The following is a 22,894-nucleotide window of genomic DNA, read 5'->3' as shown; positions in this document are numbered from 1 at the left end:
AATATTAAAGGCACAAACAAAAACAACACCAAGGAAGAAAAACAAGATTCTAGATGAGACCAGCATAGTTGTACAAAGAGCTCTCTGATAAACTGAGACAAAAAGGGCAAGTATAAAAAATGGAAAGAGGGACACATAACTAAAAAAGAATGCCAGCAAATAGCCTGAATCTGCGGGGATGGATCAGGAAAGCTAAGGCCCATATTGCATTAAGACTTGCAGCAAATGCCAAAAATATTTTTAAAAAGTTTCAATATGTAAGGAACAAGAAAAATGAAAGGTTCGGTCCACTAACGGGAGAAAATAATAATAATAAGATGATGGATAACGGAAAAAGCAGAACTTCTTAATTTCTTTGCACCAGTCTTTACACAAAAGGAAAAAAATAACCCAACCAATCAAAAGCAACACAGTGGGAGATAGAGCAAGAATGCAGGTCAAAATAGGTAAAATATTGATTAAAAAAAACATCTATCCGCTTTAGATGAGTTCAGATCTCTAGAACCAGATAGTTTACAACCCAGAGTACTGAGGTTGCTGGCAGATGTGATGTGGGAGCCACTAAACAAAATCTTTCAGAACTCTTGCAGCATGGGAGGACCCCCAGAGGACTGGAAAAGAGCTGATGTGATTTCAATCTTCAAGAAGGGGAAAAAAGTTGACCCAAGAAACTGCACACCAATTAGCTTGACATTAATACCTGGAAAAATCCTGGAAAAGATAATCAAGCAGCAGATTTTTGAGCAACTACCAGTAGAAACAAGAAAGGTGTTTACTAGAAAGAAGCATGGGTTTGTTAAAAACAGTTCATGCCATGTAAACCTAATTACCTTCTTTAATAAAGTGACTAAATTAGTGGATTAGGGAAATGCTGTGGATATAGTTTACTTGGACTTCAGTAAGGCATTTGAGAAAGACCAAGTCTATTTCTTGGTAAATTAGAACAATGTGGGATACACAATACCACGACCAGATGGATTTGCAGTTAGCTGACCAACCATACTCGGTGTGTAGCCCTCAATGGAACTACAACTACATGGAAGGAAGCATGCAGTAGGTACCTCAAGGTTCTGTCTTGGGTCTAGTGTTCTTCAACATAAATGACTTAAATAAGGGGGTAGAAAAATGAACTCATCAAATTTGCAGATGACACCAAGCTATGTTTCTTGGCGGTGCCAAGAAGATTCCACAACCAATTGGAACCTGAGGAAAAAGATAAACCCCCCAAGTGGCCCCAAGAACTCTCACAGAGTGCTAATGAACCAGATGAGTGCAAAGAAATACAATCCTTCCCCATTCCCCCAATTATCCAGTCAGAACTTATCTTTCCATCCCCTACTACCCAGTCTCCTCCATCCCTCCCCCCCATCTCAACTGATGAAGTTTGTTAGATGAGAAACAAAATATTGTGTTCTTCCTCAAGGAAAAAAACCAGACCACTTGCCTTTTGAAAAGCACTTTTGAGACATTTTTTGGATAGCGTTTTCCCCCTTTGCTCACTTTAATTCTTATTCTTTGGAAACTAGGACATATCTGTGCAATATGCATAGCTACCGTATATGTGGTACCTTGCTCAATAGTAGTAACTGTGAGAGGGATCTTGGGGTCCTAGTGGACAACCATTTAGATATGAGCCAGCAGTGTGCAGCAGCTGCCAAAAAAGCCAACTCAGTTCTGGGCTGCATAAATAGAGGGATAGAATCAAGATCATATGAAGTGTTAATACCACCTTTTAATGCCTTGGTAAGGCCACACTTGGAATACTGCGTTCAATTTTCGTTGCCGCGATGTAAAAAAGATGCTGAGACTCTAGAAAGAGTGCAGAGAAGAGCAACAAAGATGATTAGGGGACTGGAGGCTAAAACATACGAAGAACGATTGCAGGAACTGGGTATGTCTAGTTTAACGAAAAGAAGGACTAGGGGAGACATGATAGCAGTGTTCCAATATCTCAGGGATTGCCACAAAGAAGAGGGAGTCAAACTATTCTCCAAAGCACCTGAGGGTAGAACAAGAAGCAATGGGTGGAAACTAATCAAGGAGAGAAGCAACTTAGAACTAAGGAGAAATTTCCTGACAATTAGAACAATTAATCAGTGGAACAACTTCCCTGCAGAAGTTGTGAATGCTCCAACACTGGAAATTTTTAAGAAAATGTTGGATAGTCATTTGTCTGAAATGGTGTAGGGTTTCTTGCCTGGGCAGGGAGTTGGACTAGAAGGCCTTCAAGGTCCCTTCCAACTCTGTTGTTATGTTATATAAGATCATCCTTGGGTAAACAAACCCATAGACAAAAATTGTTCCTAATGAGCAAATAACCCCTATGCATTTTCATAGAAATTGGCATGCTATGAGAGAGCTACAGGCAAGTTTAAAACTTTCCGAAGTTGGAAGAAGATGATATGCTGTATTAAAGATCAAACATTTTGTTTGTTTTTTAAATGTTTAAACAAAGAATGACTTGCCTTGAAGTTGGTTAGAAGCACAGATTGATCCTACCACCACTCTATAAATGCTTCACATAAATGCCACTGTTCATAAAATCAATCTACACATATGGAAAATCAGTTTATCAACAGCTGTCCTGAGGCTATTTGAGGGTAATCACTATCAGCCTTGTAGTAAAGCAGCAAAGACATACTTTGGAGACATAAAAGTTAATAGGTCTGTAAGAAATATGCATACAGTATAAACATTTCAATATTTTAGAAAATGTATAAATACAATAAGTGCATTTTTTTTTGTTTTTTAATAATATTTTTCAGTTAAATAATCATGTAAATGGGGAAAAAATGACATGTTAAGCGAAAGTTATCTTAGAATTACTTTCTCTCATACTGGTGAGGAAGGATTACTGTGAGGAAACATTCAATTTACACTAGAATAAAATTATATAACCACAGGGTTGGCAGGGATCTTGGAGGTTTTCTAATCCAACCCACTGCCCAAGGAGGATATCTTATTTCATCCTGGACAAATAGCTGTCCCATCTTTTTTTTTTTTGAAAATCTTCAGTGATGGAACCCAAGCTGTTCCATTTGTTAATTGTTCTCACTGTCAGGAAAATTCTCTTTAGTTCCAATTTGGATCTCCCTTTAACACATTTTCATCCATTGCTTCTTGTCCTGCCCTCAGGTACTTTGGAGAGAGCAGGACAATAATAAATCACCCCCCTCCAATCAATTGGAGAATAAATCAACCCCTCTTCTATGTGACAGCCGCTCAAGTACTGCAAGACAGCTCTTAGGGCACCCCAAATCATTTTTTTTCATTAGGCTAGACATACCTAGTTCCTTTAACCACATATAGTTTAACCATCAGACCCTGTATGGTTATTGTTGCTCTTCTCTGCACTCTTTCTAGAGTCTCAGCATCTTTTCTGTATCATGGTAACCAGAACTGGATGCAGTATTCCACATGTGGTCTCACTAGTGCAATATAGAGCAGTACTCATCATCTTGATGCCATTCCTGTATTGATGCAGTTTAGGATTGTATAGGCTTTTTTGGATGCTACAGCACACTGATGGCTTATACTTAAATGATGGTCCACTAGGACACCTAGATCTCTCTCACAGTTACCAAAGTTGAGCCATATGCTACCTCATATATACTTGTGCATTTGGTTTTTCTTGCCTAAGTGTAGGACCTTATTTTTCTCACCACTGAACTGCATCTTGTTGGATAGGGTTCATTGCTCAATCAACCAGAGCTCATTCTCCTGAACTTCCCAGATATTCCTGCAAAGTATGAAACAACTACGTTGCTAGGTTTGTTGTTCTCTTCTCATCTACAATGACAACATTGGCAATGTTGCTATAACGTAGGAACATAGTCATTCCATATGTTGCAGGAATATCTGAAAGTGTAGGTTCCACAACCAACTGCACCAGAGAGAGCTGTAAATCACATGGTGTCCACAACTTTCAAAAGCAGCTTTTTATGGGACACCACAAGGAGATTGTAAAACAGTGGTCTCTGATAGATTTAGAGCTCTAGGAGCCAAAGGGTTGCTGTCTTTGCCAAAGTCACAGTTGTCACTTTTCCAGAGTCACAATCATTAGGTTTGCAGCCGGGCTACTTACGGGACCGTCTGCTGCCACCGAATGCCTCCCACCGACCCGTGCGCTCTCACAGGGAGGGACTCCTCAGGGTTCCGTCGGCCAGGCAGTGCCGGCTGGCGACGCCCAGGGGAAGGGCCTTTTCTGTGGGGGCCCCCACCCTCTGGAATGAGCTTCCCCCAGGACTTCGCCAACTTCCTGACCTTCGAACCTTCCGCCGCGAGCTTAAGACAGATCTATTCATCTGCGCAGGACTGGACTAGATTTTTTAAATTTTTAAATGTTTAAATTTTAAATTTGGTTTTAAGTGGGGTTTTATTTTTTATATCTCTATTTTAAATATTCGGCCTATGTAATAAGTTTTTTAAATTAATGTTTTACTTTGTATATATATATGTTTTTAATATGGCTGTAAACCGCCCTGAGTCCCTAGGGAGATAGGGCGGTATAAAAGTATGAATAATAAATAAATAAATAAATAAATAAATAAATAAATAAATAGTTCCTGTCTTAATCATTTTTGCAAATTGCTTCAAATTCTGAAGAATCTGAATATAAGAGATTATAAGAAATCTTGTGGAAAAACGCTGTTGATTAGTAAACAAACATGTTAAGATGGAACTTTGAACATTGGATACTAGAGGGAACAAGAAAGAAGTAAAGATTATAATTAAAGGAAAAGAGACCCACTAATACAAAATGGAGCAAAGTACTCTAACTTTGAAGAATTCAAGGATATTTAAGAATGAGTCACTCAGCAATTACTTTTAAGATTATCTGCTGTCATAAAAATGAATTTTTTAAAAAGTTATTTATTTATTTATTTATTTATTTTTCTAATTTTTATACCGCCCTATCTCCCTAGGGACTCAGGGCGGTTCACAGCCAAAATAAAAATATACATATAAATACAAAATAAAACATCAGTTAAAAAACTTATTAAAAATGGCCGAATTATTAAAATCACAATATACATAATAAAACCCATTTAAAACCATTTAAATTTTAAAATCTAATCCAGTCCTGCGCAGATAAATAGATGTGTTTTAAGCTCGCGGCGGAAGGTTCGGAGGTCAGGAAGCTGACGAAGACCTAGGGGAAGTTCGTTCCAGAGGGTGGAAGCCCCCACAGAGAAGGCCCTTCCCCTGGGCGTCGCCAGCCGGCACTACCTAGCCGACGGCACCCTGAGGAATCCCTCTCTGTGAGAGCGCACGGGTCGGTGAGAGGTATTCGGTAGCAGCAGGCGGTCCCGTAAATATATATAGAACAGGAAAGGTTCTGTTTGACAAGACTGAGATTGATACTGATTCGAATGTGGATTTAAAAATGAGAGTCATAATAATGATATGGAAAAAGATCTAAAGTACATTAGATTTACAAATAAAACTGGCTGTCTTAATAATTAAAAGGGATATACAAATAAAAACTAAAGAAGTGACTCGGATAACTTATTATGGATTTTCAAAAAAGAAGTGTTAAAAGTTTTGAAGGCGTTTTCTGTAACTCTCAATTACAGCATGCAGTTTGCACATGAATTAAGATCTCAAAACATTTTTGATCCCTGATTATATATGACTGCTCATTAAACTAGGTTTTCTTCTCACTCACTAATACCAGATATGAGCAAAAATTGTTTTCTTGGAAAGCCTGGTGATAAATCATATTTGCTGTAATGATTTGAAAAGAAAAATATGACTACTGAGCAAATAGAGAAGGACAAATAATTCTGAGTAGTGAAAAATAGTATGATCAAAATTGCGATAGAAGTATAAAGTTGCTTCTGAGCTAAGAAGTAAGTTTTAATATTGTTAACAATAGCAGAGTTGGAAAGGACCTTGGAGGTCATCTAGTCCAACCCACTGCTCACGCAGGAGACCCATACTAGAAATTTGAACCACTGAACTGCCGACCTTTCTGAACAACAAGCTCGGCATCTTAGCCACTGAGCCACCTATTCAGTCTTTTATTATTATTTTTTTATTATTTAAACAGAGTTGGAAGGGACCTTGGAGGCCTTCTAGTCCAACCCCCTGCCCAGGCAGGAAACCCTACACCATCTCAGACAGATGGTTATCCAACATTTTCTTAAAAATTTCCAGTGTTGGAGCATTCACAACTTCTGCAGGCAAGTCGTTCCACTTATTAATTGTTCTAACTGTCAGGAAATTTCTCCTTAGTTCCAAGTTGCTTCTTTCCTTGATCAGTTTCCACCCATTGCTTCTTGTTCTACCCTCAGGTGCTTTGGAGAACAGCCCGACTCCCTCTTCTTTGTGGCAACCCTGAGATATTGGAACACTGCTATCATGTCTCCCCTAGTCCTTCTTTTCGTTAAACTAGACATACCCAGTTCCTGCAATCGTTCTTCATATGTTTTAGCCTTCAGTCCCCTAATCATCTTTGTTGCTCTTCTCTGCACTCTTTCTAGAGTCTCAGCATCTTTTTTACATTGCGGCAACGAAAACTGAACGCAGTATTCCAAGTGTGGCCTTACCAAGGCATTATAAAGTGGCACTAACACTTCACGTGATCTTGATTCTATCCCTCTGTTTATGCAGCCCAGAACTGTGTTGGCTTTTTTAGCAGCTGCTGCACACTGCTGGCTCATATCTAAATGGTTGTCCACTAGGACTCCAAGATCCCTCTCACAGTTACTACTATTGAGCAAGGTACCACATATACGGTACCTGTGCATTTCGGTTTTTTTGCCTAAATGTAGAACCTTACTTTTTTCACTGTTGAATTTCATTTTGTTAGATAGTGCCCAATGTACAAGTCTGTCAAAATCTTTCTGTATCTTGAGCCTATCTTCTGGAGTGTTGGCTATTCCTGCCAGCTTGGTGTCATCTGCAAATTTGATGAGTTCCCCATCTATCCCCTCGTCCAAGTCATTGATGAAGATGTTGAAGATTGTTGCAGACTGTCTGATGGCTGTTGGTTGGATCCTTAGTTCTGGTTATATATCTTACCTGGGATGTCAATTTGCTAATAATAATATTAATAAAACAAAAAATTAATAATTCCAAATATTCATGTGATGAATATTAATTGAAATTAATGGTTAGAAGTATGGTTATAAATTAACCATCAACATTGCTGTTGAACATTTCTTTTGCGCAAGTTATGTCTACATATAGGATTAATGTATAAAATCTGTGTGGGAAGAATAAAATGAGTGTTTTGGAACTGAAAGAAATGGAAGCAGTGTCTAGGGACCCTTTGGATGCAAATATATAAGAGCAGCCTATTTGTATACTGTAGTGCTCTCTTCCTCAAAGATGCTAGACATACAGTATGTAGAATTGGCTCTGGAACTTTTCATAGCTTCATTGAACAATATTGGCAATATTCACATTTCTGAATTCACAGTTCTTAGAATTTTTTTTATCTTTTGCTATTCATTTATTCTAGAATATATCTTTAGAACAGGAATTAGTTTCAAACAATTTAGATCGGGGTGTCAAACTGAAGGCCTGGGGATTGGTCCATGGGATGCTTAGATGTGGCCCGTGGGGCTGCCCTGGATACAGTGAAGGACCAGCCCATGGTGCCTCTGCCAACAAAGCTTGGGAGGGCCACAGGCCTCCTCCCAAGCTCCGTTTTTGTTGGCAGAGGGTTGCAGGAAGCTGTCACTGCTGGAAATGGAGCTTGGGAGCACATTTTCGCTGGCAGAGCACTCGGGCCACAGTCCCGACCTGAGTGATTTTGAGCTGGCCATGGCCATCCCGGCCCCCTGAGGTCAAACAGAACCCTGATGTGACCCTCAAAGAAATCAACTTTGACACCCCTGATTTAGATGATGAATAGTAAGTAGACATGTATACTAATGTTACTATTTTATTAATTTTCTTCATGGTGATGCTTCATATCACCCTTTTGCTTCTGTGAAGCAAAAAAAATGGTTGAATTTTAATAGTACACAATAATACATATATGTCATTTCAGAGTAAGTCTGTAATCAATGGGACTTTGCCTGGGTAAGAGGACACAGCATAGATCAATGTACTATATGAGAATTTTCAAGAAACCATGGTGATGGATGCTTTAGTATCAGGATATTATAAATGTAAGAAATTGTAAGTTGGAGAAGGAAGCTTCTTGTGTATCACAAAGTGATTTCTCATTATAATTTTTGGAAAGTATGTCCTTGTTAAGAATCTATTTATTGTTAATAATAGAAATCTGTGCAGTATACATGTAAATACTTAAAGTTTATATAGAATCAGAAAGGAGTCTATAGATTTTTATAAGACTGTGCAGTTTATATTAGTATTATTGAAAAATATGCATGAGGAGTATGTTTAATATTTACATCCTTCTCAGAGCATTTAGTTTAGATTAGTTCAGAGTTTTCCAAGAACTGCAATCTGCCAGGACAAATTTTTGAAGTAATAAATCTGACCCTGTTCCACTTAGGTGTATTACTAGTATATAAATTTCTTCAATCATTTTTTCCTAATGTATTGTAAGATTTGGGATAGTTTGGCAATATCATTTTCTCATAATACATCCTGGAAGAAGAAAAAGCAAAATATTCAGGTTATTAGATTCTGCAAATTATATAAAATCCTTGTCAGAACTGAAGACTATTTATTCTAAAAGAGTACCAATGTTTTTCAATGCAGTTATGCTGTGCTAAGGGTTGTTAATCATTGAGATCACATGGAAAGGATCCATACAGTGGTTACTTTATATGGCAGTCTAATTGGTAGAGTGGTGATATGAGCACATGTCATTCTAACAATATGCCCAGGAAGATATGAAATTTGATTCTGATGCCAAATGGAACTGTTGGAGCAGCAAAAATACATCTAAATATGAAAGCTGGTAGGAAGGTGATTATTTTATTTTATTTTATTCCCACTGGTTAAATTGCAGCATAATATAGCTCTTTAGTTCATCATCATAATTTGAAAAACAAATTAAATTCAAAAGAGGAACAAATACAAGAAGAGTAATTTATACATATTTTCTAGCACATTATATTGTCTTTAAAATTTCATATACTGCGATGCATATAATGTAGTTTTGAGCTAGAGATTTTATTAACTTGCACTAAAATATTTAGAAATTAGATCCCTGCAGCAAGAAGCATTTCTTCCTATTAATAGAGCTATGGTTCTTCTGTATTAATTACAGACTTACTTGTTGAGATAGGCAGCTATAGAAATCAAAGAAATAAATTTAAAGAACTAAAATTAATTTTTATTATGACTATGACCTGATACAACTTGTAGAAATGGAACTCTTAACTAATGACAAAGAACTCTTTTTACAATGCCTAATACCATTAATATCCTAATAGATGATAAAACAAACTGTGATTGAATAGTTATATAATTTGGAAGGAAAAGCATGTAGAACTAGACATTAAATATTAGAATAGAATAGAATTTTTATTGGCCAAGTGTGATTGGACACACAAGATATTTGTCTTGGTGCATATGCTCTCAGTGTACATAAAAGATACATTCATCAAGAATTCTAAAGTACAACACTTAATGATAGTCATAGGGCACAAATAAACAATCAGGAAACAATATCAATATAAATCGTAAGGATACAAGCAACAAAGTTACTGTCATACAGTCATAAGTGGAAGGAGATGGGTGATGGGAACAATGAAAAGATTAATAGTAGTGCAGATTTAGTAAATAGTTTGACAGTGTTGAGGGAATTATTTGTTTAGTGGAGTGATGGCATTCAGGAAGAAACTGTTTTGTGTCTACTTGTTTTGTTGTGCAGTGCTCTGTAGCATCGTTTTGACGTTTTGATGGTAGGAGTTGAAACAGTTTATGTCTAGGATGTGTGGGGTCTGTAAATATTTTCACAGCCCTCTTTTTGACTCGTGCAGTATAGAGGACCTCAGTGGAAGGCAGGTTGCTAGCCATTGTTTTTTCTGCAGTTCTAATGATCCTCTGAAGTCTGTGTCTGTCTTGTTGGGTTGCAGAGCTAAACCAGACAGTTGTAGAGGTACAGAAGACAGACAAATTAATTCCTCTGTAGAACTGGATCAGCAGCTCCTTGGGCATTTGAGCTTTCTGAGTTGGCGCAGAAAGAACATTCTCTGTTGTGCTTTTTTGATGATGTTTTTGATGTTAGCTGTCCATTTTAGATCTTGCAATATGGTAGAACCTAGAAATTTGAAGGTTTCTACTGTTGATACTGTATTGTCTAGTATTGTGAGAGGTGGAAGTATGGAAGGGTTTCTCCTAAAGTCTACCACCATTTCTACGTTTTGAGTGTGTTCAGTTCCAGATTGTTCTGGTCGCACCACGAGACTAGTCATTCGACCTCCCGTCTATATGCGGATTCATGGTCTCGAATGAGACCAATCACTGTTGTGTCATCTGCAAACTTCAGTAGTTTGACAGATGGTTCGTTGGAGATGCAGTCATTGGTATACAGAGAGAAGAGAAGTGGGGAGAGCACACAGCCTTGGGGGCCCCCTGTGCTGATTGTACAGGTATCTGCTGATTCTGCTTAGCTTTACCTGCTGCTTCCTGTTTGTTAGGAAGCTTGTGATCCACTTACAAGTCTGTTCAGGTATGTGTAGCTGGTTTAGCTTAGTTAGAATGTCTGGAATGATGGTAAATGCTGAACTAAAGTCTACAAAGGACCCTTGCATAGGTCTTTGGAGATTCAAGATGTTGTAGGATGTAGTGCAGAGCCATATTAACAGCATCATCTGTTGATCTATTTGCTCAGTATGCAAATTGCAAGGGGTCTAACAGCGGATCTGTGATGGATTTTTGGTAATAAATGCAATGATCGTGTAAGAACCTCTATCAATCTCAAGACTAAATCTGTAGCACAAGGTTTGCAAAAATCCTTCAGAATTTATTTAGGACGTGCCTGACACTCAAATGACCCTGACTGCTCACAATATAACAAAACCAAATTAATTAAACAATATCATACAAGATAAATAAATAGGGTGGAATTCAGCATCAACACAAAACATATGCACAAAGAACTTCATTCAAAAAGGAAACAAAAAGGAAAAGGCCAGCGTATAGCGGAGTTTAATGTGTGGCTAAAGGGAAGGCCTTGGTTATATTACTCATGATGTCTGCAGCTGGTCCAGTGAAAAACTGTACAGAAGAGATTGTTTGCATCTGTCCAAGAAAGGGACTGAGTCTGGCATTAAATTCACAGATTTTTTAGATAAACATTTAAACTGAACAGCGGGGACAGATAATTAATTAATACAGAACATTTCTGTCCCCAGCAGTCTAAAATTAATAGGGTTATCAGTGCATGTAACATAGATGTCTGTGCAGATAAGAATATTAACCTTGCTGTCAAGCAAAAACAAGCATTTAATAGTGAGTGCCATACCAGGTGCACTAATCAAACAGGTGGCAAGAAAGTAGGGGCAGTCAGGCACAACACAGGTTATGTAGGCAATAAACACAGGATCAGTCAAAATGGACTCAAATGTCTATATACCAATGCACAGAGTGTGAGGAATAAACAGGGTGAATTAGAAATTCAAATAAATTAGGGCAGATATGATATTGCTCCCATTACGGAAAGTTGGTGGGATGAAATCCACAAATGGAACATACAGCTAAAGGGATTTAAATTATTTAAAATAAATAGACCAAATAAAAGAAGTGATGGAGTTGAACTATATATAAGAAATAATTACACCTCTACAGAAATAGAGCACAACAATGATGAAAACTGCCTTGATTGCATTTGGGTCAATGTAAAAAGGGGGGAAATGACATTGCCATAGGTGTACATTATAGGCTACCCAACCAAACAGAGGAAATAGATGGAACTTTTTGCTAGTCAGTTAACTAAGGTGTGTAGGAAGCACATCACAATAGTAATGAGGGATTTTAACAACCCTGACATCAACTGGGAGACAAACTCTGCACCAAGTGGAAGATCAAACAGGTTCCTGAAAAACCTAGCAGACAACTTTGTTTCCCAAAAAGTAGAGAAGGGAACAAGGGGATCAGAGCCATATTGGACTTAATTCTCACTAACAGAGATGAAATGATAGAAGGTGTTGAAGCTACAGGAACCTTGGGGGGCGGAGTGATCATGCAATATTAGAATTCAATATTATGCCAGCACAAGCAATAGAACAAAGTTTTGGACTTTAAGAGACCTAATTTCAATAAACTTAGAGACAGCTTGGGAAGGATTTCATGGATGAGAATCTTCAAGAGGAAAACAACTCAAGAAGCTTGGGAAATTTTGAAAAGTGAGATTATAAAAGCCCAGTCTAGCACAATACCAATGAAGAAGAAAAATAACAGTTGTCAAAAGAAACCATCATGGCTGCATAAAGAACTCTCTGATAAATTGAAAGACAAAAAGGAACAAGTGTAAAAAGTGGAAAGAGGGGCACATGACTAAGGCAGAATATCAGCAAATAGCCCGAGCCTGCAAAGATAAAGTGAGGAAAGCTAAGGCTCATAATGAACAAAGACTTGCGACAAAAGTAAAAAAAGTTAAAAAAAAAAGCTTCTTCCAACATATTAAAAACAAGAAAAAATTCAAGGAATAATTTGTGCATTGATGGGAGAAAGTGGCAAGCTGGTGACAAGCAACATGGAGAAAGCAGAACTACTTACCTCATTTTTCGCATTTGTTTTTACATGGGAAAAAACAGTCCAACCTATGAAAAATAGTACCACAAAAAACAGATTAGGACCACAAGTCAAAATAGGGAAGAAAATGATAAGTGAGTACGTGTCCACCCAAGATGAGTTCAAATCGCCAGGACCAGATGGATTACACCCCGAGGTTCTGAAGGAACTGGCAGATGTGATCTCAGAATCACTGAATCACTGAACTATATCTTTCAAAGATCCTGGAGCACTGGGGAACTGCCAGAGGACTGGAAAAGAGCTGATGTAGTTCCCATCTTCAAAAAAGGAAAAAAAGTAGATCCAGGAAACTGCAGACCTATCAGCCTGGCCTCAATACCGGGGAAGATTTTGGAAAAGATAATCAAGCAACGAATCAGCGAATACCTAGAAGCAAAGTAATAAGCAAAAGCCAACATGGGTTTGTGAAAAACAGATCATGCCAGACAAATCTTATTACATTCTTTGACAAAGTGACAAAATTAGTGGACCAGAGGCATGCTATTGACATAATTTACTTGGACTTCAGTAAGGCTTTTGATAACGTAGACCATAACCTACTATTTGATAAGATAGAAAAATGTGGGTTAGACAGCATCACCACCAGATGGTCCATAACTGGCTAACCAATCGCAATCAACGTGTGATCCTCAATGGAACTGCATCTACATGGAGGGAAGTATGCAGTGGGGTGCCTCAAGGCTCTATTTTGGGCCCAGTACTCTTCAACATCTTCATTAATGATTTGGACGAAGAGATAGAAGGGAACTCATCAAATTTGAAGACAACACCAAGCTAGCAAGAATAGCCCACGCCAGAAGATATGCTTAAGATACAGAAGTATCTTGAGAGACTTGAACATTGGGTGCTATCTAACAAAATGAAATTCAATGGTGAAAAAAGTAAGGTTCTACATTTAGGTAAGAAAAATAAAATGCACAGGTACAGTATATGTGGTATCTCACTCAATAGTAGTAACTGTGAGAGGGATCTTGGAGTCCTAGTGGACAATCATATAAATATGAGCCAGTAGTGTGCTGCAGCTGCCAAAAAAGCCAACACAATTCTGGGCTGCATAAACAGAGGGAAGAATCAAAATCACGTGAACTGTTAATACCGCTGTATAATGCCTTGGTAAGGCCACATTTGGAACACTATATCCAGTTTTGGTCACCACGATGTAAAAAAGATGTCGAGATTCTCGAAAGAGTGCACAGAAGAGCAATAAACATGATTAGAGGACTGGAGGATAAAACATATAAAGTACGGTTGCTGGAACTGGGTATGCCTAGTTTGATGAAAAGAAGGACAAGGGGAGGCATGATAGCAGTGCTCCAATATCTCAGGGGCTGACACAAAAAAGAGGGAGTCAAGTTATTCTCCAAGCACCTGAGGGCAGGACAAAAAGCAATGGGTGGAAACTAATCAAGGAGAGAAGCAACTTAGAACTAAGGAGAAATTTCCTAACAGTTAGAACAATTAATCAGTGGAACAACTTGCCTCCAGAAATTGTAAATGCTCCAACACTGGAAGCTTTTAAGAAGAGATTGAATAAGCATTTGTCTGAAATGGTATAGGGTTTCCTGCCTAAGCAGACGGTTGGACTCCAGGGTTCCTTCCAACTCTACAATTCTACATAACTACAATTCTATTCACACTAGCCCAAGACTTGGGAGGACAGCCAAGTCTTTAAGGCCTTCCTGCAAATAGCCACACAGGTTTTCCCACAGGGCAGATGCCTTAATTCCCTTAAATTAACCTAAAATTGGAATACTCTGTAGGACTTTCTTGATTGCTCAAACAAAATGTATTGATATGTTATGACATGATTGTCTTATTCCTAACCCACTGTGTTAATCATTGTATAATGTCCCCAATCTCACAAAAATGCATTTAAAAATACAGACTTTTAAAATGAAATATAAGAAAAACACTTTCATTTTGTTGAAAGAATCAATTTTGATTCTAATAAATGAAATAATAAAGCATGGAACAAAACTATAAATATTAGTCATATCAGATGTTTAATTTTAATATATTAGTTTATTTTAATAGGAATTAGAGCAGTTATTTAACTACATGGGATAGAAAGTCAACTATGTTTATAAATAAATTTTTGGAGCTTTTTATTTATTGTTTAATGTTGACGATTATGGATACAAAAGCTAAACATATTAAAATATTCATGTGATTAGCCTGTTTATTTGGTCCGATTTTAACATTTCAAAGTATGTTTGAACCAGCATCTCCTCATATTCATTCATCAGCTTTAGAAACTCTTCAATAGATTCTACAAAATGAAAAAAAGAATGAAATGTAATTAATCATTTAGCTTTTTAACTGTGAAAAACTCTCGTGTTTAAAATACATTACTAACTTTTCTTCGGTCATTTCATCAAGAGTAAAATTTCCTTGGATGTAACACAATTATAATAAAAGAACATTTGACTGAAGGTCAGATGATATTATTTCCACAAGCATTAATTATAAAATGTATTTTTGATATAGAGCAAGATATATACAAAATATTGTACCAGATAGTTGCTTCAGATGTTGGAATGTAGCTAATATCTTCAGTGTTTTCTTCTTGTTGGGCATCTAAAAAATTAGAAATATGTAGATCAGTAACATCTATCTAAGCAAATTACAGGGCACAATGTGCATGGTTACTGTACCCCTTCCAGACCAGTGCTATTCCTGCACAGTTTACAATATTTTTTTAATCAGGGTTCCATTTCCATTATCATATTATGATAATACCTGTGTGCAACTGACATGACAATAATAGTAAACTAGGTTGAAATTGGCTGAGCTCAAGCTTAAGAATCTTTGGCTCCAAAAATAATTTATTAAATTATTAAAAATATAACATTATACATTAAGCAGAAAAGATTTATGCACTTGTCATAAAATATAAGTAATAAGATCATATTTATTATTCCAATAAACAGTGAAGGTTTTCCATTTATTATTTGAATTAATGATATGAAGATTCACCCAAGCACTGACTACTACCACTAAAAGATATTATGAAAATAAAGCCTATTGAAGAACCATTATGGGAAGTATAAACTAGAGGTCACTTCTCATATGAATCAACTGAAGACAAATAAAACTTTATCAGTACTACTACTGAACTGATTAAAAAAAACTAGTGTTACTAGTCACCTGTAATATTTACTAATAACTAATGAATTAAAAATAATAAGTCCTTAAGACCAGTTTGTGAAGTGGTTAATGTTTTGAAAAACAACAGAGAAGACCCAGTTTCAAGACAAAACTGTGTCAAAAGCTTATTGAGTGATTCTGGGACTGTCACAGAATCGCAACATAATTATTTTACAGAATTGTTGTGAAATAAATGGAAAGAAAAAAAATTGTTTGGGTTCTTCGAGATCTGGGAAAGGAGAAACTCTTCTCTTTCGAGTAACAAAAAAAGCATTTAAACAATAAATTCTTGAACTTAAAAAAAAAGCCTGTGTAAAAACTAGTTATTCAAGAAAACAAATATAATAAAAATATTTGTGCCATGTTTCAAACCAATAATGTTCTTTATATAAAGCAAAGATTGTGTGACACTGTGGTGCTATATTAGCCGTGCTGAAAAAGAGACGTATAGAACTATTAGAGTGCAAGGTAAGTACTAACTCATTGGAAATGGCAAAACTCCTCCTTAAAAGTAGTTATTGAGCTATTGAGGTTAATTTGCAATAACCTGAAATGCTCTATCCCAAATGGACAGGAATGCTCAAAGCAACAAACAGATAAATGTACTTCAGAAATGGAGCAGATTGTGTAGATGTAAGCAAGCTGGAAGAAATGAAAGAAAAGAAGCCGAAGAAGAAGACCAGAGAATACTTGATTAAGAAATACCACCTAGAAAGGGAGATTAAGGAAGCAATGGATATAATACAAAACAAATAACAGCTATAGCCAGGAAGATCAGCAGATACAAAGCTTGTATGCTATAGGCAGAATCTTCAATTTCAGTCAAATCAGTTTCTAGCAAGCCATAAATGGGGACAACTACAGTAAACCAGTCAAGAGTTGACATAATAAAAAACAGTGCAGTTCTGAATGCAGCTTTGGGACTACCCCAGAAATGCAACAAACATACAGCTTGGATGAAGGAAGGAAATAAAAAAGAACATGAAATGAAAGAATAGCAGAAATGGTACAAAAAAGGTCAAGGAAAATCTTGATTTGGCTAGCACCAGGTGAAGATGAACTGCATAGTTTTTTGTTGAAACATCTATTTTTTATTTATTTATTTATTTGTCAATCATGTATAAGATAACAGGTAAAAGTATAAACATAATTTGGATACATGAAAAGAGTAAGTAAAATGCCAACTCAGTAAGCTCAAACTTCCCAAGGAGCTGCTGATTCAGTTCTACAGAGGAATTATTGAGTCTGTCATTTGCACCTCTATAACTGTCTGGTTTGGTTCTGCAACCCAACAAGAAAAACACAGACTTCAGAGGATAATTAGAACTGCAGAAAAAATAATTGCTACCAACCTGCCTTCCATTGAGGACCTGTATACTGCACGAATCAAGAAGAGGGCCGTGAAAATATTTACAGATCCCTCACATCCAGGACATAAACTGTTTCAACTCCTACCCTCAAAACGACGCTATAGAGCACTGCACAACAGAACAACTAGACACAAGAACAGTTTTTCCCCGAAGGCCATCACTCTGCTAAACAAATAATTCCCTCAACACTGTCAAACTATTTACTAAATCTGCACTACTATTAATCTTCTCATAGTTCCCATCACCAATCTCTTTCCACTTATGACTGTATAACTGTAACTTTGTTGCTGGCAATCCTTATGATTTATATTGATATACTGACCATCAATTGTGTTGTAAATGTTGTACCTTGATGTACGTATCTTTTCTTATATGTACACTGAGAGCATATGCACCAAGACAAATTCCTTGTGTGTCCAGTCACACTTGGCCAATAAAAAAAATTCTATTCTATTCTAAAAAGGAATATTGGGACAGTAGGGACAGTAGGGACGGTAGGCACGCAGGTGCACTTATGCACCTGCGTGCATAAGTGCACCTTATACTAACATCTATACTATAGTATACATCTATACTAACCTAATTAGTATAGACTAACCAATCTATACCCACTCACTGTCAAGAAGTTTAATAACATACTGCAAGGAGATGAAATTGAAGCTTGGTTAACCTTTGGCAAAAATGTACCTAGTAATGAACAATCCAACAAAAGAGGCATCACCTGGCAAATACAGGACAATTACCTGTTTACTAACAAGTTTCAAATGGCTAACTGGTGCTGATACAGTCAATGATATCTTTAACACCATCAAACAATAGCATCTGCCTATCCCAGGTCTTTTGGAAGAATTTGATAGATGGATGCAAATGCCAAATCCAGCCTAAATAATCCATCCGACTGTGTTACCAGCCATAATAACTATCACAGCAACAGCAGCTGCAACAAAATAACGTAAAGACTTTCCTTGAAAATAAATTTCCTGTTGAGTTACACAGTGTTGTCTTGACATCCTGAAACGGTTGGGAGTCCTACTGAATTATATTGGATACGACATTGAAAGCTGTGAAGGTGGAGAATATTTTTAGTGATTCTTTTCCAAACAATTTTCCATGCTTACAAATATAATTCACGAGCACTCTTCAACTTCTTTGGGAGGTGTTAATTTCTAAAATGAAAGAAAGGAAAACTTCTACATTTTCCTGTCTTTCAACTTGTGTCTTAATGTTCATGCTACAAGATACTGCGTTGTATCCTTCATTAGGCCTCCCTTTGAAGTATTATTACATTTCATTAATTTTGTTTCATTTCTTACTTAATAAGGGAACAAGGCCTTTTAGATATTGGTAAATAAGCTTTAGCATTTTTTTATTATGGAGTTGCTGTGAATTGAAGTTTCTCAGCCTTTATCCAGCTGATTTTTTTGTGTATATGCCAAACTGAACTGATTTCCTGCTGCACTTCATAAAGTCCAACTTACTAATCCAAATAAAAGTTGCTCTTGGATATTTCTGTCCCTCGGTCAAGAATCCTATCCTTCCATTCTGTAACTACAATCATATCATGTATGTGAAGTTGATAGAGCAAAACCCCTCAAAAAAGGAAGAAGCAGATTCCAGAAATTTGTCCTAATAATCAGTTGAAAGGAATTCTATTTTATGTATGTAAAATGCATAAGTTATCTGCTTTCACTCTCTCTACACATATTGGTTGTCATAAAAGGTATTTCCTAAGCAAGACTTAGGGAAATCTATGAGAAATTAAAATGATTGTTTAGTTTTAAAATAATTTTTCCTGGCTGATAAGACCATTTTGTATTGGGGTTCACAAATATAAAAGCTTCATTGAAAAATATTTTTTACCTGTAACAGCCTAGTCAGCGGGAGCAGCAGCTTTAACAGACTGGCTTTCAGAATTTGTGCCATTAGTGCTTTCCAGTCTCAGGACTAAAATTCCAACATTTTAATATTCTCTAAAGAAGCAGATTACAAAGTAAGTGAAAGCTGACTCAAGTTCTGCTCTGTTCTCCTCAGAATCATCTATATTTGGTTTCAATCATTCTGTCATGGAATTCAGGGTTTGTTATAATAGCTTCAATTGTTTTGTAGATTTTGACAGCCATTATAGCCCTCAGGATTTCTAGGGCAGTGATGGCTAACCTTTTCCAGACTGAGTGCCCAAAGCGCTCATGTGCAAATGCACATGCTCCCAAACCCCAAAAATGCATGTGCAGACCACATGCGCCCTGCCCCCATGCATGTGCATGCGCTCTGCCCCCATGCATGTGCATGCGCCCTGCACCCATGCATGTGCATGTGCCCCCTGCATGTGCCCTCCTCCCATACATGTCCACACCCGCCCCTGCACTTGCCCCACCCCCACGCATGCACGGCAGAGATCCGACAACCAGCTGGCCAGCGGGAGGCACATGCAAATGCGTGGCAGAACTGAACTGGGACGACGGCTCGTGTGCCCACAGAGAGGGCGCTACATGCCACCTGTGGCACACTTGCCACAGGTTTGCCATCATGGTTCTAGGGTGTTCAACTCATATTTCAACTCTTTATAGATTAAAATGTAAAGGTTCTTCAAAGTTAGCAATTACCCACTTTGATTTTTTTTTTAAATGGAAATTTTTTAAAAAAAGAGGAAGCAATTAAAAAAAAAATTTATGTTTAAAGATGCGATCCAAACAGTTAATATTTTAAAATTATTTTTAAATACATGGTCTTGCGCTTTTTTTAAAGCATGTCTTACAATTTAACATTGTATATGGGCATTTCGTATTAAATGATCAACTTTCTGACAGTGCAGAAGTGGACAAGCACATCTAATGGAATGATAGCCTGCAGGGTTTAGCTAACTGATATACGAATGTAATCAACCTTTGTAATGTCTATTCAGAAACAATCTCCTTAGCTTTCAAGTGTATCATATATTTCAGCACAGAAAGCTGTGTGAAGAAAATCTCTGCAGACTACACAGATACAATATGGTCTTCATATCTTTACAGTGAGTTTGTGTTCATTTTGAGGTTAAATTTAAGGTAATAGCTACTGTATATTCATGTAAGCTGAGAAAACCACATTTGATTTGTTGGAGAAATGTTATTTTAGTTACCAAGGGCCCTATTCTGTAATTTTGACACAGTTTTTTATGTAGTTCATTGTGTCCTCTTTTTTTAAGAGAATGTGCCAAATAAACATTGTCTCTATAACAAAATTTTATAAAGCCCATTTACTTTATCTTCTAAAACATTTGTTTTCAAGTTATTAATAATAGTTATATACCTAGTAATTAATAAGACATAATATATTGATCAATAGAAGGAATAAAGTTAGGAACATTATTCTGGGTAGTTTTCCTACCCATTGAAATTCATGAGAATTGTACAAAGCCCAGCTGTATAAAGAAAATTTCTGTGTGAAGTGGTGGATATGCTTCTCCCATGTTTTATTTTATTCTCTTGAGCTAATGAAAAACAGAAATGCAATATACAGTTCTTGACATCTGAATTATGTCAATCCTGGTCAAGTTGTATGCAATGTATTAAGCATACATTCTATGTTAGTATAATGTATGTTAGTATAAAAATATCACGTATATGATTTGCATCTATGCTTATTGAAACAATAACTCAGAAACTAAGAAATGATGTACTCTACAGTGAGGCAAATTGAGTTATATAAAAAATATAACTTATTTTCAAAATAAGTCATAATCTTAGATGTGGTCCTACTATCCTCAAATAAAATACATTATAATATATATTATAAAAGTACACTTAGTTATTGTTTTAATTTCTGTTAAAAGCTTTTTGTGTATAAGTCTTATATGTGCATAATTTTATGATTATCAAGAAATTGTGTATGTTTGTGTTCTTTCACTACAGAGAGAGAAAGAGAGACAGAGAAAGAAAGAGAGAGAGAGAGAGAGAGAGAATGAGAGCGAGAGAGAGAGAATGTGAAAAAGTCATTTTGGAAAAGGGAAAAGAAGAAAAAAGATAAGATAAAGGTTAGAAGAAAGATTTCAGAATTTCTGTCAGATGCAAACTCTAGCAAATAAATTTAAGATGTCTTGCTTGGTGCTGGTGGAAGAAATCCTAATCTCCCCTACCTATCTTGGTTTTCTTGGTAATGAGATTAAAAATATCTGAAATCTTTTATATTATTATCGAACAAGGTAACTGTTCTGTTTCCCTCCCCCTAATACTCCCAGCAAAGAGTCAGTCAGAGGCCTTCTTTTCTCCTTTTATTTACATAGATACATGTCCTGGCCACGTCTACCCACGGGCCTGCCAAGTTTCTGGAGATAACGAGGAAATTATAGATAAGGCCAGAATTACTCACGAATATATTCTTCCCTCCATTGAGACAGTTAGCTTGCGCCAATTCATTGCTTTGTCCAAGACAAAAAACCAGGAAGTCCCGCCTCCTATTTATAGTCTCTGCAGATGTCACTGCATGACAATTATGACTTGGCTTTGTCCCAACTCTTCCGCTGCTGCGCACGCCGGTCACGCCTGCGTAGTCTTGCATCACTCCAAAACTGTTCTTGGGGCGTTGCCAAATCAGAAGAAGGCTCCAGGGAATCAGGCTTTGCCGGCCCCTCCTCCCTTTGAGTGGGTGCCAGGGAGGGAAAGGGCCCAAGAGAAGCAGGGCTGGCCAGGTCTTCTCCCTCACTTTCTGAATCATCCGAGTCCAGGAGTCCGGGTCCAGGAACCTGGGTCACAACACTATCCCTCACCGCAGGGCCCTTCCCCCAGGGCTGACGATCGGGATGCGGTCGGGCTGGGTTCTGCTCATGGAAGGCCTGCACCAGGTCAGGGGCATGAACGTCGGAGGCATCTACCCAGGAGAAATCAGTCCCGTATCCCTTCCACGTGATCAAATATTGGAAACGACCCTTCAGCCAGCGAGAGTCTCGTACGCTGTGGACTTCGTATTCCTCCGATCCGTCCTTGGCGACAGTGACGGGTGCTGTTGGGCACCGAAGGGGACTCGGTGTGGCCTCAGGAACCAGAAGGGACCGGTGAAAAACGGGGTGGATCCGCATGGATCGTGGCAGGGTCAGTCGGTAGGCTACTGGGTTGATGACTGCCTCGACAGGGAACGGGCCGATGAATCGGTGGTCCAACTTCTTTACCGGGCGGTCGGACGGGAGGTGTTTGGTGGAGAGCCACACCCGGTCTCCAACTGCCAGCGGGGGCGTTGCCCATCGGGAGTGGTCGGCGGACTGTTTGTAGTCCTCCTTTGCCCGATTCAGCTGCTGACGTACCAACTGTTGGACCACATGCAATTCCGTCAGGAAGGTCTGCGTTTCGGGAACAGGAGAGTCCGGTGGTGCCAGAGGGAAGAGCCGCGGATGGTACCCCACATTGGCAAAGAACGGGGTCATCTGAGTAGAGGTGTGCTGAGAGTTGTTAAAAGCAAACTCCGCCAGGGACAGGTAGTCGGCCCAGTTGTCCTGTTGCTGGTTGATGAAGCAACGGAGATACTGTTCCAGTATACCGATGACCTTCTCTGTACCCCCGTCGGTCTCCGGATGGTGCGATGACGACAGACACACCTGCACCTCCAACGCGGCCATCAGGCTCTTCCAGAAGCGGGCTGTGAACTGAACTCCGCGGTCCGAAACCACCCTGTCCGGTAGACCATGGAGGCGGAAGATGTGCTGCAGAAAGAGACGGGCC

General features: G+C 37.9%; 1 protein-coding gene across 3 annotated transcripts in view; it reads right to left on the bottom strand.

Annotated features, from left to right (window-relative positions):
• Window positions 1-14,795: 14,795 nt before the first annotated feature.
• Window positions 14,796-22,894, bottom strand: part of TTC29 (tetratricopeptide repeat domain 29) — a 126,458-nt gene continuing 118,359 nt past the window's right edge. For all 3 annotated transcript variants that reach the window (XM_058193940.1, XM_058193942.1, XM_058193943.1), the window contains 2 exons: window positions 15,201-15,264; window positions 14,796-14,956 (listed from right to left, as the gene is read on the bottom strand). In XM_058193940.1, coding sequence (XP_058049923.1) covers window position 14,956; window positions 15,201-15,264 — 65 coding nt within the window. In that variant the 3' untranslated portion in view covers window positions 14,796-14,955. The remainder of the gene's footprint in view (window positions 14,957-15,200; window positions 15,265-22,894) is intronic.

Source organism: Ahaetulla prasina, chromosome 8, assembly GCF_028640845.1.
Source record: "Ahaetulla prasina isolate Xishuangbanna chromosome 8, ASM2864084v1, whole genome shotgun sequence".
NCBI classification, from domain to species: Eukaryota; Metazoa; Chordata; class Lepidosauria; order Squamata; family Colubridae; genus Ahaetulla; species Ahaetulla prasina.
Note: the sequence above shows the minus strand (reverse complement) of the source record. Positions and strands in the feature narration are given on the sequence as shown.